The sequence below is a fragment of the Dendropsophus ebraccatus genome, chromosome 3 (assembly GCF_027789765.1).
Source record: "Dendropsophus ebraccatus isolate aDenEbr1 chromosome 3, aDenEbr1.pat, whole genome shotgun sequence".
NCBI classification, from domain to species: domain Eukaryota; kingdom Metazoa; phylum Chordata; class Amphibia; order Anura; family Hylidae; genus Dendropsophus; species Dendropsophus ebraccatus.
The window spans coordinates 44,600,031-44,627,916 of NC_091456.1; the positions used below are offsets into that span (position 1 = coordinate 44,600,031).

The 27,886-nt window shown below is 43.2% G+C and overlaps 1 protein-coding gene across 1 annotated transcript; it reads right to left on the reverse strand.

Moving 5' to 3' along the window:
• Positions 1 to 94: 94 nt before the first annotated feature.
• Positions 95 to 27,800, reverse strand: SLC7A7 (solute carrier family 7 member 7). Its single transcript, XM_069961597.1, has 10 exons — positions 27,694 to 27,800; positions 22,031 to 22,574; positions 14,876 to 15,001; positions 9,577 to 9,721; positions 8,349 to 8,472; positions 7,489 to 7,592; positions 6,533 to 6,629; positions 3,569 to 3,718; positions 2,317 to 2,500; positions 95 to 682 (listed from the first exon to the last, which is right to left on the reverse strand). Exons 2-10 carry the CDS (start codon positions 22,533 to 22,535, stop codon positions 591 to 593), a joined length of 1,527 nt encoding a protein of 508 aa, XP_069817698.1. The 5' UTR covers positions 22,536 to 22,574; positions 27,694 to 27,800; the 3' UTR covers positions 95 to 590.
• Between the last annotated feature and the right edge of the window lie 86 nt (positions 27,801 to 27,886).

Consider the following 27,886-nt stretch of genomic DNA (forward strand, 5'->3'; position numbering starts at 1 on the left):
CCTTCTGGGAATGTTAAAATCTTTAATTTCCAAATTGTTGATAGATTTGCTTTAACTCACTGTTTCCTTCCATTTCTAATCAACACCACCAACATTTTAGATTTGTTCTTATATTTTTATTCCAGTCCAGTACATTCCCACCAATATTGTGCAAATAGACAATTTTCATATCTTTCCAGTCAGTGCAAAAGGTTCAGAGAATTCCTCTGTCTTGTAAGGCACATTGCCCAATCTTTGGGAGTCTTATAGTTGGTCCATATAAAGCTGCTGTTAATACAAACGTCTACTTTCTTGGGCCAGCCCTGCAGTTCTGGATTGCAGCCCCGTCCTGGAACTTAACAATAACCACCCCATTCCAGGGGAAATATATATATATTTTTTTTATGATGGGACAAAGAAAAAAAAAAAATTAACACTTCCCCTGCCAGAGAGAACTTGTTCAGCTAACTTCATGTCAGAGCACTGCCCTGCAGCCACCTGGCATTGAAGACTTCAATGACAAAAAGATGTCCATCCAGTGTACGAAATAAATTATGTGTCAGATGAGCTTTCCGGAGATCCAGCAGCTTCTAGATGTGATCACATGTCTCTCAGTCAGATTTTACTGGTAATTTTTCTTCTTCTAAATCCAACTCGGTGATAACAGAAAAGCATAAGATTTGGGTATATCGAGTAATAAACGCTACAGGAAAAGAAATACAAATGTTAAAATCATCTCTACTTGTATCAGCAGGAATTAACAATATTTGGGTTATATTTCTTGAACTATTAATGTTTTCTCTATTCTCTGTTTTCTCTCTCAGCAGTTTTAAAGGGGAACTATAGGCAGGTTAGACGAATCTAACCTGCTGATAACCCCCTTTAGTCTTTGGGAAGCCGAGAACGAAGTGTCACCCGGACGGCCCTCTCCATCGATTATCAATGGAGCAGGAGGGCCATGTGATGCTGTGGGGGCAGGGCAGTGTTCCTAACAGTGCTCCCAGCCAAAGATTAGGCCAACAGCGCAGGATCGGCGCCTAGGAGGAAGCTAAGACCTGCTGATACTTCTCCTTTACCCCCCTCTAAACTGCTGATGGATCTAGAGAGGTGAAGGATAAAATCCATCTTAGCTATGCTAAGCGCTCTATTAGATGTCCCCGCCCTCCACTGGAACCGAGTGGTTATATCGTAGATTGGCACACATTTGCAGAACTGTTACATGACCTATGCATTGGGAGAGGAGAGCTGCATGAAGGATTGTTTGTGCAGCCACTTGCTGTACACTAGGAGATGTTCAGCCGAAGGTCGATGATTTTATGATGGGTCAAATCAACCAATCAATAAGCATTTCTCATTCTTCAGCTGATCACTGGCTTTACTACACAGGGCATTATCAGACTTTTCGCCCAATGCTCTATGTAGTACAGCCCTAAGTGCCTTCTGGTTGTTCCCTTAGGGTACAAACACACATGGCATATCCGCAGCGAGACTCTCTGCAGATCCCTGCCCTGTACACATATGGGCAGACAAACTTGCAACCGGATGGACATCCCGTTGCGAGTTTGTCAGCAGCCCACCCCGTTAACCCCCCCGGCCGTCGGAGCGTATACTTCACCTGGTCCCCGCTGCGGCCTGCTTCGTGGCTCCCGGCATCTTCACGTCCCGCTCAGCCAATCAATGCGCTGCGGCGGTGCAGTGCACTGATTGGCTGAGCGGACCTGCCGGGAACCCCCAGAGCAGGTGACGTATATGCTCCGGCGGCCGGGGGGGTTAACAGGGCGGGCTGCTGACAAACTCGCAACGGGATGTCCATCCTGCTGCAAGTTTGTCTGCCCATATGTGTACAGGGTAGGGATGTGCAGTGGGTCTCGCTGCGAATTCGGAGCGAGAAATCTGCTGCGGATACGCCATGTGTGTTTGTACCCTTACTATGAATTGTCTTAGACTCCCTGCACCGATGGCTCCCCAACGCCTTTCCTCTGCTCTTGCGTGAACACTTTAGCAATATGTAGGATAGTAGAGCCATAACTTATGCAGAGGGAAGGGGCTGAAGAGTCTTCAGTCCTTAAAGTCCAGGACAGTTCATAGTAAGGGAATGCTCAGAGAACGGGTGTCCTTGGCAGTCTCATAGACTGAAAATGATGCATGCGTGATCGCTACTTCATTCCAACGCGAGAGAAGAGACGTCTGTCCTCAAGATCAATAGGGGCCCAGCAGTCAAGCGGATTGGCCATAAGTTTTGTTGGTGGCACAACCTTCTTTAAACTTCTATACAACTGTAAACATTAAAGCTGCCAACTGGCTCCCAATAAAAGTGATAAAAACTGAAATTCATACCTGCTACCCGACGTAGCCACCCTGGTTTCTTATCCTCAGGAATACGTACAAGGAAGAAATAGACAGGAACACCGGAGAGCGCTATAGCTATTCCAATCAGAGAGTTGATCAAGTCACTGTACAGTGGCACGGCCACCAGGAACACAGTGCAGAGACAAAATACTATCGGAAACACTAGGCTGAGCTGTAACAGACAAGAAAAGAAAGGTCAGTGGCATCTGCAACAATGGATAAAATAAGTATATTTACATAAAACATATTTCATGCAGATTTGTGCTTGATTTTTGTGCTATGTAAATGTACTAATGTTCTCCATAGACAGATGTGTTCATGACCTTCAGACTGCTATTTGATTTGTAAATTACTTTCATTTAAAAAGCGTAATCCTTCCAGTACTTATCAGCTGCTGTATGTCCTGCAGGAAGTGGTGTTTTTTTCCAGTCTGACATGGTGCTCTCTGCTGCCACCTCTGTTTGTATCAGGAACTGTGCAGAGCAGTAGCAAATTCTTAAAGAAAATCTCTCCTGCTTTGGACAGTTCCTGTGACAGACAGAGATGTCAGCAGAGAACACTGTGTAAGACTGGAAAGAAAACACTTCCTGTGGGACATACTGCAGCTGATAAGTACTGGAAGACATCAGATTTTTAAGTAGAAGTAAATAACAAATCTATATAACTTTATGACACCAGCTGATTCTGCCGGAGTTCTCTTTTAATGCCTAAACTGGCTGCATGCTCAAAGGAGAAGTCCGGCCACAGACTTTTATTTTTCCGGAATGGACTGAACATACCAACATGCACTTACCGCCCCGGCTCCAGTGCTTGGGTCTGCTGTTTTCTCTCGGCGGTCTGTCCTCCTGCTTCTCGGCCATTTCTAGGTCTGAGTGGGGACCTTGGACTGGAGAGGTCCATCTCGACATCACGTATCACGCATCACGTCCAAGGTCCCCACTCCTACTGTAGAAGCAACCGGGAACCGGAGCAGAGGACAGAGGACCCCGTTGCTGGAGCCGTGGAGGTAAGTGCATGTTTTTATGTTCAGCCATTACCGCCCCAGCTGTTTTGAAAATAAAAAAATCACCTTTAAGGGGTTAATAGACTAAGACAAAGGTTGGCATGAGAACCTACAAAGATAACAAATAAAAAGATCATGTGACCAAAGAAGACAATGTAAATGAACAGAGGTCAGAGGACGGGAAAGAAAAACACTAAAGCAGATACTATATTCAGTCACTTGTAAGGCAACACTAACCTTGAGAGGTCGGGGTCTGTCTGGCTCCTTCCAGCGCAGATAAAGTTGACCAGCAATAGACAGACCCACAAATAACCAATAACTGAAGCTGTAATAGTTAATGAGCTGGAAGATATCTTCTACGCAGAGGTAGACCAGAGCCATGGCACCCTGTAAATGGACAAGAGTTTATGCAGATGTCTTCTATTTAAGCATCACTGATATGCCAGCAGACACTAAATAACATGCAGCACATTGTACATAGTCTATGTATTGGCAAATTTAGTCATTTCCCCATGGAAAGAAGAAATGTCTACATACAATGTTATATAGCTGTTAGAGCTACCTAGGGTTACAAGATATTTTTGGAAAAATTAGACACCCTTTAACCCTTTAATTTTCTGTTTAAAAAAAAAAAAAAAATAGGAGAAGAATGCGCCGGATTTATCTTTTAAGGTCTGTGCCTAGTGAGACCTTAAAAAATTCACAAATGCTTGCACAAAGGCCTGGGTTCTGCACTCAATTTCCCAAGTGAGCGAGAAGGGGGCACGGCAATAAGTAAAAGGAGAGGTGGCCTTACAAGTTCTTACAATTTATGCCTGCACACAGGTGTAAATTGTAGTTATAACCTACTTCAAGTGACATAGCTTTCTAAAGCTGACATCCAGCAGCCTCAGATAAACTGGTTATATTAAAGCAACTCTGTACCCACAATCTGCCCCCCCCAAACCGCTTGTACCTTCAGATAGCTGCTTTTAATCCAAGATCTGTCCTGGGGTCCATTCGGCAGGTGATGCAGTTATTGTCCTAAATAACTTTTAAACTGGCAGCCCCGTGCCCAACGGTCGTGGCCTAGATTGTGTATGTATTAGGCTGGCACACCCTCTCTGTCCCTCCTCCCCGCACTCTTCATCATTAGGAATGCTCCAGGCAGATTGTCTCCTATTCCTCACCTGTGTCAGCACGGCACATGGGCTGGATCATTTAGGCACCTGTGCAATGTTCAGACAGGAGAACATGTTCTAGGGGCATTCCTAATGATGAAGAGGGTGGGGAGAAGGGACGGAGGGGGTAGTGAAAAGTTAGGGCACAGATACTCCAAGCCACGAACGTTTGACTCAGGGCTGCAAGTTTACAAGTTGATTTTTAGGACAATAACTGCATCACCTGCCAAACGGACCACAGGGCAGATCTTGGATTAAAAGCAGCTATCCGAAGGTACAAGTGGTTTGGGGTGGATAGATTGTGGGTACAGAGTGCGCCTCCTGATGAATCCAGTAGAGTAGAAGTTGGAGGGGATATCAGATTAGAGCAGTGTATGATGTGCTCCTCTTGATAAATGCCCCCTATCTATCTTCAGAATATGCGGACAAAAAGAGAGAAAGGAGCCGCTGCACCTCACACCTATGGCTGACACTAATGCCTCTCGGCTACATTTAAAAACCAACGACAGGATGTTGGTATATAATTTGATCAAACCATATTGCCCCATGTACCAAGTGCAGGTCCCCTGGTTCACATGAGTCCCTACACTAACTCAACACTGTGTCGGTCAGCGTTCAGAAATACAGCTGCAAAATAACGTTGTGTGACCATAGCCTCAATCTTATAAGATTTCTTCTATGTATTTACGCCCAGGTATACACAGATTTATGGCCAGTTTACAGTTATCATAGTTCCATAGTACAGTTAAAAAGATGTGGATGTAGGGGAGGAGTATGGATATATTTATATCTACACTTCTATACAAGCATTAAAGGGGTAGTGCGGCGGTAAAAAATTATTCACAGAATAACACACATTACAAAGTTATACAACTTTGTAATGTATGTTATGTCTGTGAATGGCCCCCTTCCCCGTGTCCCACCACCCCCACCCATGTACCCGGAAGTCTAGTGCATTATACATACCTGATCCGTGCCGACACGTGTCCGCCATCTTGTGCCAAACATCTTGTGCCATCAGCCACTGAGCCGCGATTGGCCGAGCACAGTTATGCTCAGCCAATCGCGGCTGAGCAGCTGATGACGCGGCCGGCACTCGGGAAGATCGGAGGTGTTCGGGCCGGCCGGCCGAAGATGACATTTGGCACAAGATGGCGGACGCGTTTCGGCACGGATCAGGTATGTATAATGCACTACACTTCCGGGTACACGGGTGGGGGTGGTGGGACACGGGGAAGGGGGCCATTCCCAGACATAACATACATTACAAAGTTGTATAACTTTGTAATGTGTGTTATTCTGTGAATAATTTTTTACCGCCGCACTACCCCTTTAATGTCAACTCCTTTTTTTTTCCTTTTTTTTTTTAAATCTAATACCCCAAAAAATCATTAACATGAAATCCATAGCAGAAGATAAACTTTGCCCACTAACCAGTTTGTATCACTTCTGCATTTAACACTTTCATGTACATCACAACTTCTCCTTTTAATAGAACCTTGCCTAAGCCATTTCTAAACAGATTTAGTGAATGAAACTGATGACATTATACTCAGCCGGGTATAAGCCGCACATATGGGTATTCTGGGAGATTCTTTCCAGTCTGACACAGTGCTCTCTGCTGGCATCTCTGTCTCAGACAGGAACTGTCCAGAGCAGGAGCAAATCTCTATAGAAAACCTCTGCTGCTCTGAACAGTTTCTGACATGGACAGAGTCAGCAGAGAGCACTGTGTCAGACTGGAAAGAGAACATCACTTCCTGTAGGGCATACAGCAGCTGATAAGTATGGGAAAACTCAAGATTTTAAAATAGAAGTAAATTATAAATCTATATAACTTTCTGGTACCAGTTGATTTGAATAAAAAAAATTTTCCGCCAGAGTACCCCTTTAAGTAACAATCATCAATCAGCATTTTACATGTATACCCATTGCTAGTCCACACCTAATAAATGTAGAGCATTGCTACACATTTTAACACATGTAAATTTAGTATTAAAACTAAGACTCATGGGTATCCTCTGCCCCAAGGCACACTTACATTGAACAGCAGCGCTGGGATTGGGGTGAATCTTTCCACATGGATCATACTGAGAGCATTAGGAAGATGTCCCTCTCGAGAGCCGACAAAGAAGAGCCTGAAATTGAGAACAACAGGTACATGAACAACTATGTACATGAATTTCCTGAAAAGTACAATGGATTTTAGCAGAGCATGTAAACCTTACAGGACTAAAACTTTTCCTGTTCACTCATTTTGTAATATCTTTATTATTATTGCATATATTTTACCCAACTTAATAACTGATTTAAAAAAAATAAAAGCTTTTTCCAAACAAAAAAAAAAAAAATTCCTTCAAGTTCAAGGCTCCAATCGTATGGATCCTTTTAGCCGTACATATGTATATGTATATGATAGGATAAATGGCAAACATGGATTAAGCCAAATGGATCGCATTTGGGGTCGGACAAACCTGTGCGTGCTTGAAGTTTGCTTAACTCTAGTAAGAGTAGGTTCACACTACGGAACCCGAGCGGAGAATTTCCGACAGATTCCGTAGCTCATACCTGTTCACGGCCGCGCGCCTTTCCGCTGGCTCCATAGACACCATTCTATGGGCGGCCCGATTCCGCTATCCACCGAAAGAATTGACATGTCAATTCTTTGGGCAGAATGCGGTATCCGCCCGTGCATAGAATGGTGTTTATGGCGCGGGCGGAGAGGCGCGCGGCCATGAACAGGTACGAGCTACGGAATCTGTCGGATATTCTCCGCTTGGGTTCCGTAGTGTGAACCTACCCTTAGGCTCCAACACCACAACTATATTGGATGACGCTATACCTGTCAGCAGAGTTTCCTATTTATCAATTAAAGGATCCACTGCATGACTTAGTATTGGGGAAAGGAGTGGACTTCCCCTATGATCTGGAAAAAGCCTTACATAAGCATCCTATTTTTTACATTTGCATATAGTTGGAATGAATAGTTTGTTTTACCTTGATGCAGCTAGAATTGAAGCATTAAGGCCTCCAAAGCATGATAGTGCTACAGCCAGGGGGATTGTCCAGTTAAATATGCCGAAAACCTGGTCAGCAAAGGTCTGAGAAAAGAGAAATCCAGGATCAGTTTAAGAGGACCTATGTCTCTGTATTAAGCAGATATTCCCTTTTATTCCCTTCTCATTCTCATTTTTTTTTTCAAATGAACTGATGTCACAAAGTTATACAGATTTGTAATTTCCTTCCAGTATTTATCATCTGCTGTTTGTCCTGCAGGAAGTGGTGTATTCTCTCCAAGTTATCACAGTGCTCTCTGCTGCCACCTCTGTCTGTGAAAGGAACTGTACAAAGCTGGAGAGGTTTTCTCTGGAAGGCACGCGAGCCCTCCCATTCAAAGACATAGCAGGAGGGATTTGAATCCGTAGTGTAAATGGGCCCTAAGACTAAAAAGAATGCCACTTCCTGCAGGACACACAGCAGCTGATAATTACTGGAACACTAGAGATTTTTTAATAGTAAATTACAAATCTCTGGCACTTTTTGGCACCAGTTAATTTTAAAGATTTTTTTTTTTTTTGTTAACTACCCCTTTAAATTCCTTCTTAGTGAGCTTGTCATGATGGGCCGTTTCCAGATCAGTGGTGAGATCCTCTGTTAATCTAGAAGTTTGGGTCTCCATGAGTAAGGAGATGCCATGAGACCATAATGCGCGCAACCCCCATTGGATCCAAAACCCAAACTTTGGTATTAACAGAGGATCTCGCTACTGATCTGGAAGCTGGCCGTCATGACAGGTAGACTTTAACAAGATGCGAACATTGACATAAAATCATACAATGTGAGTACTTTGTATTTACCACGGCTACAGCATCACTTCCCAGTATAGAGCGCATGTCCAAAACAGTGTAATATGCTACATTAGTGAGGATATAAATGACAGTCACAATTGGCATGGAGATCCCAATGGCGAGGGGCAGGTTCCTGTAGAGAACACAAAATGATAGGAGAGGTCTTAGCCGTCATGATATATATATCGAAAATATTCTTTTAATTAATAGATAGCTTCCAATCTCTGTCCGTTGTTCTGTATCCTATTTACAATTAGGCTAGGTTTACACACCGTAAAATGAAGGTAAAATATGGTTGTAATTTTGAGGTTAAATACGGCCGTATTTTCAATATAATAATAATACACTCCATAAAAATCTGTGAGAAAATGGATGAAAGTGCACACACTGCATATGTAACAGCCACAAAATGGCGGCCATCCACTCAATAGTGTGTGAACATAGGCTTTCTGTGTTTTCAATCAACTCCTAGTTTAGGTTGAAAAATACTGACCAAAATACTGATCAAAATATTGTGTGGGAACATAGCCTAAATGTGTATATGTTATGATTAGAGATGAGCGAACCGGGTTCGGGTTCGAGTCCATCCGAACCCGAACGTTCGGCATTTGATTAGCGGGGGCTGCTGAACTTGGATAAAGCTCTAAGGTTGTCTGGAAAACATGGATACAGCCAATGACTATATCCATGTTTCCACATAGCCTTAGAGCTTTATCCAAGTTCAGCAGCCCCTGCTAATCAAATGCCGAAAGTTCGGGTTCGGATGGACTCGAGCATGCTCCAGGTTCGCTCATCTCTAGTTATTGAAGGATAGGTGTATCTTCCTACATTATAACTTAAAGGGCTTATCCAGGATTAGGACAGACTGCTTTCCTCTAGAAACAGCACCTCTTCTGTCTTCAATTTGCATGTGGTAAATGGAGCCAAGTTGTAATACCACACACCACCTGGACTGAGCGCCCAGTCCATCAGCCGCGTCGTGAAGAGTCAGCTCCAGAGATCCCGAAGCCCAGCGGGGTCCCAATACCGGTCCCGGTTCAGCGGCTGAGGCAGGACTCCGCTCCGACCACAGAATGGCTTAGCTGCCTTGAAACGTCACGTCTCAAGCCGCAGCTCAGACCCCTGCCCGGAGTACCCCTTTAACCTTCAAAACCTCTATGTTATGATTTGCTCATTTTTCTCACTCCTATATCTGGGTCCTTCATTTTTGCCTCTCCCTTCTTGTTCTAATACTTACTTTTCTGGGTTCTTTATTTCTTCTGTAACAAAGTTAAGAGTATCCCATCCTGAGTAGGAAAAGAGTGCAGAATACAAGGCGAGGGCAATGTTTCCTACATCGTAGGAGGAACCAGCGAAAGCATCTTCAAAATTCTCTGTCTTGCCTAATAGAAACAAAGAGCAAGGTTAATAGCAAGGTCAAAGTTTCCTGTATCCCTGCATGGTATTGATTTCTGTTACAATAAATATTCTGGTTGTTTGTCTGTTCAGAAAAACGTGTTGTTCACATAGTGCAAAAGCAGCAGGATTCCGCCTGCCTAGGTCTCCCACAGTGTGTCTATGGGAGGGCTCGCACGCCTCCGCTTTCGTCAAAGAATTGACATGTGGGAGACTGAGGTAGGTGGAGAATTCTGCCGCTTTTGCTCCGTGTGAACTGCCCTTAAAACGTTATCTTTGGTGAAGAAAAAGCACCATGCGTATAGCAATCTATGTATATGTTATATTATGTGACACTGAGCGGCCTAGTGATAAGATAATGCTACATTCCTATGGCAATAAAAGACTCGGCACGAAACCAATGGGTCTATTAAGATTTTGTCCTTTTTTTAACATTAATAATAGTTAATAAACTTACATCTGTGTAAGGAGGAGCATTACAGTAAAGTAAGACACCTAATCCTGTTGTAAAAATAGCAAAATGTTGAGACAGGGCAAATTTCAAAAGGGCACATTAAAATTTTTATTTTTTTGAACAGGCAGGGTGTGGGCAGAACATAATAAACAATCTATATGTCTCGGATCCCCCCCCGCTAAGTCATGACCGAGCTAGTGAGTGCCATGCTTAGACAGGGTGGTACACCACCGCAGTCACTGACTGGCTGAGCGGGCTATCTCCCACCCTTTCCGTGGCCGTGGCATAGTAAGAAATGGAGAGAAAATCATATCCAGCAGGGTCCAGAAGCTCCATGATGCGTTGCAAGGGCACAGGGTCTAGCAAGTATAGGTTGTTTATTATGTTCCCCCTCATTCCCTGCAGGCTATGTAATCATGAATTTTGCCAGACTTTAAATCAATGAACAGGTAGCAAAATACGGATGAATTTGTGTGCTTCTGTTTTGATCCGTTTTTCAATTGACTTCAATAATAAAAAAAAAAAGGGATCAAAACTAAAAAACATGCGTTTTTGTGTACATTAAAAATAAGTATGCGTTTTGATTTTTTGATTTTTTTTTTAATAATGGAAGTCAGTGGAAAAACAAATCCAAACTGATGCACAGAAATGCATCCATTTTTCCGTCCATTTTGTGCAAAAACATATGAACCCAGCCTTAAACATAAACTTATATAAGATGTTTTATCTTCAATATGCCCCCTCTGTCTTAATATCATACTGCAGTAAGCAATGACATCTGTATGGTTATATAGATAGGTATAAATGATATATGTACAGATAGAGTCTATAGCCTATAGCCAGTACTACCATCTGACTATATGTAGCCAGCCTTAGACCCACATTTAGCACTCACCTCTGCTGTAGTGTGTAGCACAGATGGATGACAGCAGAGTAAGAAAAGAAAAGGGCTTTTCATTATAGGACAATAGCACAGCTGTGCCATTGTTTTATCATGTAAATGTAGGTAAAACTGATCAGCTGGTCCTGCTTCTAACATCCCCCTCTCCGCTGTCATCTGTTCCCATTATACTTTACCAGATGGTCAATAATGATGGAAGACGGAAGAAAAGAAGAGGAGAGGCAACAAACTAGACAACACTTCATTGGGTAAATATATGAACTGCACTCCCAATCCTTCATCCAGCACCTCATAGACTGCACCCCTCCATATCTATCCTATCATTTACAGGTATCATAGACAACCTAAACTAACTCTTACTGAATTCCACAACTTGTAAGAATCTACTCCTATAATGTATATATTCATCATCCAGTACCAGGGCAACACAACACATTTATTGCCTATCCTGATAGGTGATTGAGCGATGTACTCAGCTATCTAAATCCATCCCATAGCTTTTAAATGAGCTGCATTGCACATGCATGGCCACCTCCCCATCCAAACTCCAGAATTCTACTAGTCAGTGGCGTTGCCAGCAATCCTACATTTATCACCTCTCTTGTGGATAGTTGATACAGGTTAGGGTACTATTACACAAGCACTCGTTTACTGGGCCTATTATATGGCCCGATAATCGTTTAACAAGAGCTGCAAGGACATCGTTACTGATGTACTTGCAGCCCTTTGCTAAACTGGCATACATTACCTATCCTGGGTCCAGGGCTCCTCTTGCGGTCCTCTTCTCCCCGGGTCCCGCGTGCTGCAGCTTCAGAGCGGCCTGTCTTAATTGACAGGCCGCTCAGCCAATCACTGGCTACGGTGGTCCCGGCCTGTGAGTGGCTGAGTGGCCTAAGTCAGCTAAGACAGGCCGCTCTGAAGCTGCAGCACGCGGGACCCGGGGAGAAGAGGACCGCAAGAGGAGCCCTGGACCTGGGATAGGTAATGTATTTATTTTGCAAATCGTCAGCCGACAATTATAGGTCAGTACCTATATCAACGATAAGCCGATGACAACAATCATCGGCTGATCGTTGTGTTTATTACACAGAACGATAATCAGCCGAATAGGGCCGATTCGGCCAATTATCGTTCCGTGTAATAGTCCCCTTACTGTGGGAAAGCCCATTATTTGTAATTAAAAAATAAATATAGTAGGCTAGGACTACACGACTTTCGAAGGTTTTAAATACAGCAGTTTTGGAGCCAAAACTACAGGTCCGAATACACCTCATACTTTTGTCGGTATAAGGTGTGTGGGGTTCTCTCAACCATTCACCAACATATGATGTCGGTGGAGATAGGGGTTGGGCATGAAGGAAAATCACTGCCATTCCCGTTAGTTCTCAAAAAGATAAGTCACCGCCAGAGCTGTTTGGCTGTGACTTAACTCTCCGCTCCCCATAAAGGACATAAAGGACATTGGCTGTGCTAAACTATCCTGTATGGGGAGAGAATGAGAGAGTTTGAGGGTGTATGGTCAACTTAAGAGTGGATTCAAAAAGAATGGGAAATACAGGGTGGTCCAATAGTAGGTGGACAGTATTTGTAATAGGGTTATAATTCATAACCCTATTACACATACTGTCCACCTACTTTTGAAACACCCTGTATAATTATACTTCTTCCTCCTGGATCCACTTCTGCTTTGGCTCACAAACTGCGGCCTTCCTTATATTTCCCATAAAACGTCCCGGCATCAGCAGATCTACGCTCACCTCACCTAATGCTGTCTTTTAAGTCATCATATCACATCAGAGTTTGTTAAAATGTGGTGGTACATACAAATATATAGATTTCTGTGCAAGTGAGTAGGAAAAGACTGTTGGTTAACAGGTTAACTCTAATAATCTCCATAAATACACATAATACAGTCGCCTTCCAGTGGTACCCAATAATCAGATATAGTGGTACCTTGGTTTAATAGTAACTTGAATTAAGAGCCTTTTGCAAGAATAGCTCACAGTTTTTCAAATTTTTAACTTGGTTTAAGCCCATCATCTTGGTTTAAGAGCTCCCTGTACAGATTGGGAGGGAAAGTCGAGTAGGGGCATGGCCTGCATTGCAGGGTCTACAGCACTGTACGCTGACCTAGGAAGTCTCCCTCACCTTCCAAATCATAGCAGATCCACTTCAGGCTGGGGCTTACATCAGAGGACAGGACTGTGGAGGTAATCTCTGCATAGCTGTTACCCCTTTCTCCCTGGACAGAGAGTGCTGCATGTATGTGCCCACATCTGCCCTGCTCATTCCTTCATGCTCCCTGCAGTCTCTGTCAGCCCTTGTGTTTCCCATCCTCTCCATTCCTGCTATAATGTGCCTGCACTTACACACTGCTGTATAGAAAAGTTGCTGTCACTGTCCTCCTGCACAGCTCTGTGATTCTCACTTCTTGATTAGTCCATGCTGGACACACACCCCTTCCCAATGGCTATCATGTGACCACACAGACCTCTGACAGTGGCCCTACTTCTCTATGCTATCCTGTTGTACTACACTACTGCATCATGGGGATCTGCAGTCCCAACCTGTATTCACAAACTGCTGCTTTTTTCATTCTTATGCACTCACTATACATTATACACCACATGCTGATTGCTATACTCTACAGTAACTTATAATATGATATATTAAACCTTTGAATGTTTGTTTTACATGTTATTTAAAATAAAAAATCATAATTTTTTGGGTGTGGAACCAATTGTCAGCATTTCAATGATCGATGCTCGTAATCCAAGGCACCACTGTATACCTAACTATTTAGGGCCTCATGTATGAACACTTCAGCTCCCACTTTCTGAGCCAGGGTGGGCGTCAGCACAGGGCTTACCACAGCACCTCTATTGGCCCAGAAAGGCAGAGGAGCCCGGTGCTCTAATGTAGTGTAGGGTGAGTGTTCTAACCATCAAAATACACAGGAGACAGAGCAGGACCTGCACAGAGAGAGAAAAGGGTGAAGGACCAGAGCACATGACCTGAAGGTCATGCGGAGGGCAGCCTGACAGGGAGGAAGAAGGAGAAGACTTAGCTGTAAGCACTGTGTGTCAGTGTCTGAGTGAGTGTCTGAGTGTGTCAGCATCAGTTAGTCAGTGTCTGAGTCAATCAGTCAGTCAGTCAGTGTCAGTTAGTGTCCAAGTCAGTCAGTCGATGTCAGTCAGTCAGTGTCTGTGTCAATAATGTGTGTACGTTCGTGGTATCTCAAGTGTACATAGACTTTGACGGTAGCAGCGGGCTACAAGGCTACAATAAGCCACACATATAAGATTTGATATATTTAGAAAAGAGCAGCAATAAGTGAAAAGATGACCTCTCTGTATTAGACCCCTGTTATAGATAAAGCCAAAGACATTGTGCGAATAATATAATATATATGACCTATACAACTGCTGACTGTTACTGTAACCTATGACCCAATGTGATATAACTAAAATAGGATTCACTGACTGTGTCATTGATGTAATGTGAAGCTCATCTAGCCTCAGGGACATGTTGTTTCTGTATAATCTTGTGACCTTCAGACTGTGTGAGTCAAGTCTGACTGTGACTAAATGGGTAAATTGCCTAAAAGTACCTGTTAAGTTGGAAGATGATAGCACTCACAGTGAGATACTGACTTTCCTTCCTGTATGTGTGTGTGTATGTAGATAACATTCCAATAAGCCATTGTGCTGACTGTGAAAACAATATATACCAGCCGGTGGGTCTTCCTGCTGCTGTAACCCCTACTCGCTGTCCCCAGTTGCTTACCCTGACAGATTTTCACAATTCCAGCAATGATGACGGCAATGAGAGCCAGTACTTTGGCATAGGTGAAGAGATCCTGGACCCGTGTGCCCCATTTCACATAGGCACAGTTAACAAAGGTGAGGAGCGCTAGACATAGAAGTAAAAAAAAATAAAAATAAACATATAGTTCATGGATGTCAAAGTATACAAATGACAATTGTTATAACATCATTAAAGTATACTAAATATCTTTGTAAATAAAGCTGCATCACTGTATGGCTATGTTCACACAACGGTTTTCAAGGACCGTTACTTAAAGTTTAGGCAGAATGATGGCCGCTTTCAACACTCTTTGGTTTGGGCTATTATTAAAAGCTCATTGAATCTTGATAAAAAGAAAGTGGAAGGGCGTCCAAAAAAAGAAATCTGTCGCGAACTACATAGAATAACGGATGTTAAAAAGGCGCCGCATCAATAGGTGTCCATTATTCAGTACACTATGGGGGACAATTATGAAGTACGCCGGGCTTACAAATGTCCCCGCAGCTCCAGAGCTCAGGGGATTTATGTAGAGGCGCACTGCCTCTACATAAATCCTGATCGCACAGGGCCCGTTCTTGCGAAAATTTTTAAGAAACCTGGTGTAGTTTTCAGTATCATTTTTCCACCAAAAAAATTATAAATGCGGCTCACACAGAGGCCGCGCCCCCTCTGCGTGCAGCCACACCACCCCACTGGCGAATGGAGCCCAGATGGGGCAGATGCGAAAAAAATATTCACAAAAATACCATTTGCGAATATTTTTACACCGATCTGCCCCATCTGCGCCTAAAGAAAGGGATTTACGCCTTTTCATACATGTCCCCCTATGTATACTATGGCCCAGATTTATCAAAGGGTGTAAAATATAGATTGGTGTAAACTCCCCGCAGCAACCAATCACAGCTCAGCTTTCATTTTACTTAAAGTTGAGCTGTGATTGGTTGCTGTGGGCAGTTTACACCAGTCTATATTTTACACCCTTTGATAAATCTCCCCCTATGTGTATAGGGCGGCTGTCATTCCATTGTCTTCAATTCAGATAATCATAATTCCATATTAACAGACATTATTTAAAATTTCTTAAGTGGCCAGCTTTCCTCCTTTTTTTCACAGTGTGAACCTAGCCTATGAGTGTTCTGATGACATAACCTCTAAAACCAGCCAGGAAAAGCATGTAGTTATGTGCTTCACTCTCTGGCTCACTGCGGCCTCTGTCTCGATGTACAATGTAAGTTTTATTATAACCCTGCGTAGCTTGCCTCATGCAGTGACACGTAAAAGGCAATGCGCCAGGGAGTGAAGTGCAGAACTGAGAGCTTCTACCAGTTTGTTTAAGATATTGCCAGGGCCTGAATGCTCAGACCTTGACTGATGAAAACTTTTGATATGTTTCTGTATTGTGTCTAAAACATTTTTTTATGACATAGACACTTAGATAGCTGTTGTCTAAAACCTGGCTCGGACACCAGTTTTTTGTCCTGACACCCCTATAGACATGCAGACTGGGCTCAGCTGGCCTACTTAAAGATTACCAGTCATTAAAAAAACAAAAAAAAACATTTGATACGACACAGAAATATATTAAAATGTTTCATTGGTTCAGATCACAACCGTACAGGAGGAAGAAGTACACACTTGGTGCATTGACGCCCAGCTCTGTGTCACATGACCTGTACGGAATCTGTGTGTAAGTCTATAGGGGCCATCCAGGTCTCTTAAACACAGATCGGGAAGAGGAGCGCGGTGGTGTCCCTGCTTGTTCTACTGATCAGTCAGGATGTGAACAGTCAGACACACTTGTATTATTGACAGATAGTCTTTAAGCTAGCCATACACATAAGAGTGCCAACAGACTTGCATGCTGGACCCCATACAAGAGTGACAGAGAGGGGTATGGAAACATTTTTTCCACTTTCTCCATTGAAATAAACATACACACCTCAGCAAAGCTTAGCATAGGTGGTTATGGGAGATTCAGGAAGAGAACAGGGTGCTATCTGTGCATATGCCTGAGCCGGTTGGATGTGTTTTAAGGTAGTATTGCACAACTTTTTAGTCTGCAACAAATACCAGAAAAACAACTTTAAGCTGGGTTCACACTATGTATATTTGAGGCTGTATTTGGTCCTCATGTCAGGTCCTCATAGCAACCAAAACCAGGAGTGGATTGAAAACACAGAAATGATCTGTTCACATAATGTTGTAATTGAGTGGATGGCCGCCATATAACTTCCATTATTTCAATACAACAGCCGTTGTTTTAAAATAACAGCACATATTTGCCATTAAATGGCGGCCATCCATTCAATTACAACATTATGTGAACAGAGCCTTTCTGTGTTTTCAATCCACTCCTTGTTTTGGTTGCTATACAGCCTCAAACATACAGCCTCAAATATACGTAGTGTGAACATAGCCTTATAATGAACATTGTTTAAAAATTCCATTCTCAGTTTTGAATATATCATTTCATAGATCTTATACGTTTTCCTGTATCAATGCTGAGAGCTATCTGCTGACATTAAAGACATTAATATCTATGCAGGATACTCCCATACAACTTCATCATAGAGAGAGACGCATTGTAGCCTGGCCTGTAAACTAGCGCTGGACTAACAGATTGGCCCTTCTTTAAAGGAGAAGTCCGGCGAAAATTTTTATTAAAGTATTGTATTGCTCCCCAAAAGTTATACAAATCCCCAATATACACTTATTACTGAAAATGCACAGAAAGTGCTTTTTCCCTGCACTTACTACTGCATCAAGGCTTCACTTCCTGGATAAAATGGTGATGTCACGACCCGACTCCCAGAGCTGTGCGGGCTGTGGCTGCTGGAGAGGATGATGGCAGGGGGACACTGAGGGACACAGGGCACTGGAGGGACACTGAGCATCCCTCTGCCATCATCCTCTCCAGCAGCCACAGCCGCACAGCTCTGGGAGTCGGGTCGTGACATCACCATTTTATCTAGGAAGTGAAGCCTTGATGCAGTAGTAAATGCAGGGAAAAAAGCACTTTATAAGCATTTTCTGTAATAAGTGTATATTGGTGATTTGTATACCTTTTGGGGGGCAATACAATATTTTTTTAAAAAATTGCCGGACTTCTCCTTTAAGTAGCCTTTATATAGCTTAATCTTTGTGCAGACAGGGCCATATAAACTATCAGTGCATTATTTCATTTTCATCATTGTCGGAGTGATGTGCGGTCAACTATCAATGATTTTTAGGCCTGCATTAACAATCTGATCAGTGAATTAATTAATATTTTCAAGTTTTTCCGGGCCTTTTACAAGGGTAGATTATTGGAAGCAAACATTTATTTGTCCATGTAAAGAGTTTTTAAAGGGGTATTCCATATGATCCAAATGTAAGCTCTCCAGAATGGGGCCCTGACTCTTTTCTTTTTAATGTGCAGCTCCATTTATTCTGCATGGGAGCTGCCAAAGGTAGCCGGAGCATTGTACTTGGCTATCGCTAGGGGCTCCATAGACAATTAATGGAGTAGCAGGAGTTGGGAACCTGTTCTGGAGATTACCAGGAGGCCCAGTGGTTGGACCCCCTATGATGGGGATAAGTTAAAGGGGAAGTCCAACTGGGGGGGAGGGGATCACTATGGGCAGGGACTGGAGGAAATTGAAAAAGCCAATATGCATACCGCTCCCCAAGCCTGCGTTGCATCTCAGAGCTCCCAGACCCCCCTGGCTGTCATTTTCTCCTGGGTTCCGGGTACGTCACAACCCGGGTTCAGCGCCACGGATGGGTGGGATTTATCCTGCTCAGCCAATTAGTGACAGCAGCGGTGTCAATAACTTGCTGAGCAGGCAATCCGTCAGCCAGGTCGTGATGTAGCCGTAGGGGAGCTCAGAAGACAGGCGGCAGGGTTCAAGAGCAGGACTGGGACAGCTGACTGACTTATTTATTTTAATTTTCCCCTACCCCCTGCCAGTAATGATTTTTTGACCCCCCCTCCGTTGGGTGGGGTGGGGGTGGGGGGTAAATAACCATACAGCAAAATACAGGAGTCCTTTGCCTCAAGGGTCACATGGTTAAAAGGGCAGACTGCACCAACACATAAAAAGCAGCTAACTCATCCAGAGTGCAGTCTCATCAGAAGTGTCCAGGATTTCTTCATTTTCAGGCATTAGTCATGCTCTCTGCTGCCTGAACTTCTCTCTTTGTAGACAGAGAATTGGCAGATTTTCTGACATCAGTCAAAATGTATTGTACAATGGTCACGAGACCGTCCTGCTGCTGTCAGCAGAAGAGCCATGGCTGCACTTCCTTGTGTACCACTTTCCACCCACATCCTGTCAGACACATCGCATTTCAAAAGACAAAAATAAGGGGAAGGCCAGCAGATGGGAAAATTAGAATGAGGGAAGGACTACAGAGCGAATATGCAGAATCACATATGAGACCAGCAGAAAGTTCCTTCCCATTTCCTTACTAGAGAGTTTCACTTCCATATGGCTCCAGCACATGACTAGAACAGATGATAAAATAAGAGCTCAAAGGGACACTAAATCTGAAGAGGTTTTAGTATTCACCGGCTGTATAGCTGAATGCAATATCTTATTACTATAGTGATCACTCATCTCTTTCCCCTAAAAAAAAACAAAAAACAAGCTGGATGGAAGTTAACAGAAGAGATCTTGTATGGCAGCATAAGCAATCCTTCACAAGGACTAGTAAAATAGTAAAGTACAGTCTTTTAGGGCTGATAGTATCCATACAGCATCCGTGTGAACTCCTTCCGGATGCAACTGTATATAATCAGAGATACACAGATTCCATGCAATCCCCTGCATCCTATTACAGCTCTGTACACAGGAGAGATAATACAGATGTGTGTATCAGCTCTTAGGGTGCCCTTACACAGAGAGATTTATCTGACAGATTTTTGAAGCCAAAGTCAGGAATTGATTTGAAAATAGGAGAACTCTCAGTCTTTCCTTTATGACATATACTCTGTTTATAGGCCATTCATGGCTTTGGCTTCAAAAATCTGTCAGATAAATCTCTCTGTGTATAGGCACCCTAGGATGACCAAACATTCTTTTAAGGGCATGTCCAACATATTCTACAGTTCACGTAGAGAAAAATATTCATTATTGTCTTGACCTAATCCTAAGGCTATGTTCACACACAGTATTTTTGCTCAGTATTTTTCAACTAAAACCAGGAGCTGAAATTGAGTTAGGAGTTAAATATTCAATGCCTCTGTCTCACATAGTGTGTGTTTGCTGAGCACAGGCTGATGATGCAGACAGGGGGCAGAGCGTGATGTCACAGGAGGCTTGGCTGGATCCCCCAATCCCCTGAGTGATTCACCATCTCCGAATGGCCAGAAGCAGCTGCTGCACTGATTTTACTGATTGTGATGGGTGGGGGACTGTGATGATCAGCTGAGGGAAAGCAGTGCATTCTGGGAACTGCTCAACCAGGAAGGACAGAAACACAATACAGAACAACCCCCCCCCCCTAAACAAATGTATTTTTGGTAGTTTCAAAACTGGGATAGGCAGGTACGTAATGCTTTATGCTTCTGCAGAAGTTTCATTTTTTTTTAACCTCTACCCGGAGTTACCCTTTAATTGCAAACCGCACCTAAACTGGAGACAAGAGTCGTGTTGTCTCTAAAAGAAAGTGGTGATGTTTTTGTTGCTCTGGATAATCCCTTTAACTGTAATTTTCAAAGAGAATCCATCCCAATGATTGGCTGAGTGGCGGGAGACACTGGGAGCCCCCAAAGGAAGCCGGTGTGCAAACCCGGTAATGTATGTACTGGGCCGCAGGGGTTAAGGGGGCTGACTTTTACATATGTGCAGCGGGATGACAATCTTGCTGCGAGTATGGAATCTTATTACAAATGACAGGGTACGTTCACACGTACCGGATCCGCAGCAGATTTCATCTAAATAACAGAACACAGCATCAAATCTGCACCATCAAATCTGCTGCGAATCTGCTGCAGATCTGATGCGGATCCTGTACGTGTGAATGCACCCTTAAGGATCCCCAGTGGATTTTGCTGTGAGTTCGCAGCGTGAAATCCGCTGCGGATCCATTGTGTGTGAACCCACCCTTTCTATGTTTTCAATCCACTCCTGGTTTTGGCTGCAAAATACTGAGCAAAAATACTTTGTTGGAACATAGCCTGAGGCTGTATTTAAATTTTCAGCTACTCCACATCTGAAACTACCTAGCATTCCCTGCTAGTTCAGTGCTGTATTCTGGTAAGTGCAGTCTTTACATCACTGACTGTTTATAGGCTTGTTGGTTGTTTTCAATAACAAGCAACAGAATTGTTCCAGAATATATAAAAAGATACTTGATCAGCCAAAGCGGGTAGAAGCTATAAATACTAGTGTTGACCGGTCCTGTCAAACTAAATGTTGCTGAATAGGAACAGTTTGACAGGTCCGCTCAACAGTAATAAATACAGCTCTGAATATAGCAAGCTGGGACTCAGGATCAGAGTAAGATCAGCAATGCAATCAGTTTACAAACTCGCACGTTTGTATGTAGAATTTACTCCTATATTAGCCTTAAAGCGACTCTGTACCCACAATCTCACTCCCTCAAAACAACTTTTAAACTTGCAGCCCGTGCCCAATGAGAGTATCTGTGCCCTAACTTTGCACCACCCCTCCATCCCTCCTCCCCACCCTCTTCATCATTAGGAATGCCACTGGAACATTTTCTCCATGCTGAACATTGCACAGGTGCCTTAACGATCCAGCTCATGTGCCGTGCTGACACAGGTAATGAATCGGAGAAAATCTGCCTGGAACATTCCTAATGATGAGGAGGGCGGGGAGGAGGGACAGAGAGGTTGTGCCAGCCTAATGCATACACAATCTAAGCCCCGCCCGTTGGGCACGGGGCTGCCAGTTTAAAAGTAGTTTTTTAGGAAAATAACTGCATCACCTGCCGAACGGACCCCAGGACAGATCTTGGATTAAAAGCAGCTATCCGAAGGTACAAGCGGTTTGGGGGGGGGGGGGCAGATTGTGGGTACAGAGTCGCTTTAAAATGGAATTGAAAGGTAAGCATACAGACTCAAAATTAATGCAATTTCATAAAAAGATGAAACCAGAGACTTCTTAACTTACATAGTTGTATTCTTACCTATGCACGCTGCTGCTATGAGCCTGTTGGCAAAGTACGGAGACTCACATGATGGGAAGATGGGCTGCACCATGTAGTTGGAGAAGGTTATGGCAATAACAGCTTGGCTAGTAGGCTCAATGATTAATAGAGAAGTCCACAGCCTAATAAAGGCTATAAAGCCACCAAACGCCTCCAGGATGTAGGCATAGCTCGCTCCTGACTTGGTAATGGTCGTGCCTAATTCTGCATAACATAAGGCTCCGAAAATGGAAAAGACTCCTCCAACTGCCCAGATCACAAGAGAAAGACCATATGAAGCACTATACATCAAGACCCCCTTTGGTGACACAAAGATGCCAGAGCCAATCATATTGCCCACAATCAGACAAACCCCATTGAGCAATGAGATTTCCTTCTTGAGTTTCATGGATTCCTGGGAGCTGGAGTCTGTCGGGGTTTCATTTTTTCCATTGGGAGTTGGCTCCTCGGTTGAAGCTGGTGTGTATTTAGTGGAGGTACCCATGATGGACTGAAAGAGTCAGCAGCACAACAGCATGTCCAGCTAGGAGAATAGCAGAGGTCAGAGGGTGAATGAAATAGCTATACACATCAAAAAATGTTACAGCGAGGATTTTCACCTCTTCAGTGCTGAACACACACAGTGATTGGAGATAGCAGTCAGGAGCTGTTTAATTCACATTGGTATTGACTACTAACTGCCAAGTTTTCAAGCTAAAATGTTAACTTTTTTTTAATTAAAAGCAATGTCAAGAACTTGAAAAGCAGAAGACTGAGGTCTAAAAATTAAGCACCCCAAAATAGAACCCATCCCTACATAAAATATTAACAATGGAACAATGGCAGTATTTAGTTACACAGATTCTTTTATAGTAGTAGTTTAGAAGTGTTATCTGCAATAACCAGAGACCCATAGGCCCTTATCTAATGACCTAGGAGAGCCTGTACAATCTCATAGCAAAAGCATAAGAGATAGTCTCTAATCCATCATTCTTTTATCTATAGCACTCTGAACAGTTCCTGATCCCAACCTTATTTATATGGTCCGATATCTTTACCGTATGTCCACATTATTGTAGTTCTTCTATAAGCAGCAGTTATCAGATCTACAACCCAAACATGATCTACAGGTGATATATGATCTAGGGTTTATATCATGGTACATGGAGAAACTCCAGCAGACCCATGGCCTGGTTTGGAGCCCTTTGCTCTGAGATTCCTGACATTGGACACTGAAGTGTTACTAAGCTTTCCTTCATCCAGAACGGTAAAAGGGTCTCCAGCACTCGGTGATGCATCACAGTGTCTTATAAAAAAGAAGGTTTCTATATGTTTTTAGAATGCACTGTGATGCCTCATGCTTTTAATATTGAAGATGTACAGGAATAAGTTGTCATTCACGCGTCCACAAATTTGCAAAACCTTACTGACAGGTAAGGAATGTAATGGATTTGTTCCCCACCCGGCATGATGTATCAATATCATGCCAGCAGCGGGGAAACTCTTTGAATCGCCGCAGCAATGTAGTCCATAAGGTCTGCAAATTTGCGGATGTATGAATTCCCCCTAAGTTGCAAAGACTCCAAAGACTCTATTGTCCTGTGTCGGATTACCAGCAGTTCTGTTATGTGCACCGGTGGAAAGTTTCCAGGTCCCGTATAACAAATAACAGGTAAGCTGATTATACCCTGAAGAGTTTATATCTTTTCTTCATCTAGGGGAAAGAGTAAAGGCTTTATTACATGGAGCGATTATCGTGCAAAAACCCATCAAAACGATATAATAGCAAACGAGGGTATATAGTAATAACTGTTATGAATAATCATTCTTGTAATTGTTATATAGTCGCTAATTGTTTGCGGCGAGAGAAAATAGTTGTTTTTTTCCCGGGCGAAATATTTCTTATTACACGAATTGACTAGCGAATTATCAGCAAAAGACCAACAATTATTTTTCAACATGCTGAAAGATCATGATAAGCGACAATCTAAGGATTTTGTGTCCATCATGTGCTCACTTAACCCTACTACAACTAACAATGATTGCTAGCGATCGATCATTTTGGCGGGTTTTTGCATGATAATCACTCCATGTAATACGGCCCTAAAGCAGGATGTACACATGCAATAGCTGACAGCTATCGCCCCTAAACTCCCCAATACAGATTATTCATGAACCATTGACTAAGGAACGACACTGCTGCCAGACCTACAACACAAAGACTAGTCTGTTGAAATCCAACATGCCCTAAACCATCTAGTAGGGGGGTGTCCGGACGCCATTATGCATATTAGATGGTTGACTGGCCTTAAATTGCTGCTTTTGGCTGACATATATCTAATGTATATAAACAGCTTAACTTTACTCCCACTGCCAAGGCAGGAAACAAAATTGATTGCCAGAAAGGCTTGTTGTGTCTATGTCCCAGGGCACATGCCCATCCAGTCCCTGTCAGATTCCTATGTCTCACTTTTATGATCCTGATTAGAGGTGAGCGAACCGGGTTGGGGTTCAAGTCGATCCGAACCCGAACGTTCGGTATTTGAGTAGCGGTGGCTGCTGAACTTGGATAAAGCTCTAAGGTTGTCTGGAAAACATGGATTCAGCCAATGACTATATCCATGATTTCCACATAGCCTTAGGGCTTTATCCAAGTTCAGCAGCCACCGCTAATCAAATGCCGAAAGTTCGGGTTCGGATCGTTTCAAGCATGCTCCAGGTTTGCTCATCTCTAATCCTGATCTGTTTTTGCATTTTCATTAAGTGCCATGTTAGCCGGGCCAATAATAAGGGGCAAGCGAGCGCCAACTTCTCAGGTAAGCACTTCTCGTTCCCGTCCGTTGTCTGTGCTTTTACACGCACCGACATCGAGAGGTGGAATGCGGGGAGCTGCTGTAAGGGCTGTCCAGACCATCTTTTGATCATCCAGGTGGCCTATAGAGCAGAGCCACGGACTCGGAGCGACAGCCAGCAGACTGTCGCTATCGTCGGGTATTTAGGTTTCCATTACACAGGACGATTGTGAGAATTATTTGAAAGATAATCTGTCTGTGTAAACGCACCATTATTCCACATCGTTCCTTCATTTGCTGGGATCAGATGGAGTAAACAATCCTAGTAATGATCGCACCTAACAACTATCGCTCTGTGTAATATAGTGAACGATTTCGTTGAACGTTTTTGTTTGCGATCATTTATCATTAGTCATTAAGAATCGATTTGTCTAATAGGACCCTTAGAACGTGGTAAAAGACAACGATCGTCCAACATTGTGCATGTCGGCTGATCATTGCCTTTCGATATTAGCTATTACGACAAACGATTATTGAAGGAATAAGGCCGATAATCGTTTCATGTATAAGGACCAGATTGGCTATAACAATCGATCGCTAGTGAAAACTAGCAATTTATTAGCGAATGATTCTTAGGTTATTACATTTACCGATTATTGTTATGAACGATTGTTTTTAGGTCGTTATACGGTGGCTAATCGTTCCACACGACATGTTTTACCTGCAAACAATTTATTACACAAACAGATATGCAAATGATCAGCGAACTACCAACCATAATTTTTCCAACATGTTTAAAGACAGAAATGAACGATTTTTCATTTGTCGAATTAATGTTGGGTGTTATTATTTGGACAGATAATCGCTCAATTTCAATCGTTAAACGATAATCGCTTCGTGTAATAGGGCCTTGAGCATCACCGGAAGCTGTGTTCACATAGTAAAAGACACACAATTGCTACAGCCACTATAAAATGAACGGAAGCCACAACAGCCATGACAATTAAAGTGAAACAAAGGAACAGGAGCAGTGGGAAAAAAATACAGATTGGGTGAAAAGGCCAGCTTGTCATTACCATGCACCTCATATGTGATGCTGTTGGTCATCGGTGCCAAGGCAGCCGTCCATTCATTTATAACATCCACATAAAGTGATAGAACTTTCACATCTTTAAAGCTAATGTGTTTAGTGTCTGATAAAAGATGCCTGAACCAGCAGCTTCACATATAAGTCAATGATAAGCAAATGGTATTCTAGGAAGTTAGTCATTAATGCACAGTATATGAGAGCAATGTCCTGATAACTATTCCCAGAGTTGTAAACAACACTTTACCCAGGACAAAGAGGTGCAGCAATGAGCTGTGACCCTGGCACTGCCCCTGGTACTGATCAATGCTAAGTACTGGACCCACTATTTCTATGGGACCCCTGCATTCTCTACCAGTCACCAGCTACTCCTCCTGGACACATTCCTGAGCACCATAAAATTCCCATCAATGATTATATAAGTTATTGCTAATTCTAATGAGTCACATACACTGATTGAAGCGTCAGTATCGGTTGTATTTTACCACATACTCATTGTAATTTCTGGAGGGTTCTGATGGCTGGCATATAAAATGCCAACATACTCCTCCGCTAAGTTACATGCACATTACTGTACATGTGTCATTGAATAGTTAATATGGGAATATCTCCCACATCATAGACTGTAGGTCTCACTAGTCCAAGGCTAGGTTTACACTTAATTTTCAATTTCTGTCTCAAGAATCCATTGGCAACCCGCTGAGAATGGGATGCTGACATATACAGCGGTGGAGAGCAGCGGGTCTCATTAATTTCCAATACAGAATCAATAACACAGAAACCCTTTACCGTTAAATTTCATATATGGCCTGAAGTAGGTGACTCCATTCGGCCATTGAAATGAATGACACCTGCTGTCCTCTGCCACAGTATACCTCGGCATCTTAATGGGATGTCAATGAATATCCGTGACAGCAAGTGAAAATGCAGTGCCAACGTAGCCTAATAGGAGTCAATTTTTAATATGATTTTTTTTTTCACACTGTTCCTATTCATGTCCTATGCACAGCCTATGGGAAAACACCATAGTAATATGAGGGGTACATGCAGTGTGTGTGTCCTAATGTAGAGGTGACTGGGATATTGGGCGATTGTGAATACATTAGTGAGCATATGTGTAAGATGAGTAGGTAAATGTAGTGTGTGTCCTAATGTATGGTGACTGGGATATTGTGGGATTGTGCACACATTTTGTGTAAATTGAGGAGATACATGTAGTGTGCGTGTCGTAACATAGAGGTGACAGGTTTGGAGGATTGTGGGGACATCTATATGTGTATGTGTAAGTTGAGGGGCACATGAAATATAGGGGATATTGGAGAATTGTGGCTGCATTAGTGAGTGTATGTGTATTGGGGGTACATGTGTGTGTTCTTACGTTGGGGTGACAGGGAGATTAAGGATACATTAGTAAGTGTATGTGTAAGATAAGGGGGTTCATGTAGTGTATGTGTCGTACATAGAGGTGTCGGGGAGGTTGAGGGATTGTGGGCACATCTGTAAGTGTATGTGTAAAATTAGGGGCACATGAAGTGTGTGTGTCCTAACACTGGGGTCATAGTGATGTTGGGAGATTGTGGGTACATTAGAGAGTGTCTGTGTAATGGGGGGGGGGGGCACAGACTATGAGGTGACTTTGAAGTGACAGTAACACAGAGGCAGTGGATACGTCTAGTTAGGACAGACAGGTGGAGGTATACATGCGGAATGGGTGGTAATGTAGGGGAGACAGGGAGGCAGTGGGATAGGTGTAGCCATGACAAGAAAGGGGGGGTGACACTCACAGCTCCTGGAAGCCTTCTGCTGCACTCGGCTGCTGCTGAGACTGAAGAGGCTGATTAAAGGACAACAACCCCTTTAAGAGCAGAAGCTGAGAGCCGGGAGGAGGGTGCAAGGTACAGAAACAACAGGATTTCACAAGAAGACAAGATCACTCAGCAAATTCTGAGTTGTGGAGAAAGCATTTCTTATCAGCGG

Coding starts and splice junctions, on each gene's coding strand:
- SLC7A7 (XM_069961597.1), bottom strand. CDS start 22,535: ATGGGTACCTCCACTAAATACACACCAGCTTCAACCGAGGAGCCAACT. Junction 2,501..3,568: donor ACAGACCCCGACCTCTCAAG/GTTAGTGTTGCC, acceptor TGTCTGTTACAG/CTCAGCCTAGTGTTTCCGAT. Junction 683..2,316: donor GTGGCTACGTCGGGTAGCAG/GTATGAATTTCA, acceptor CTTTTCCTGTAG/CGTTTATTACTCGATATACC.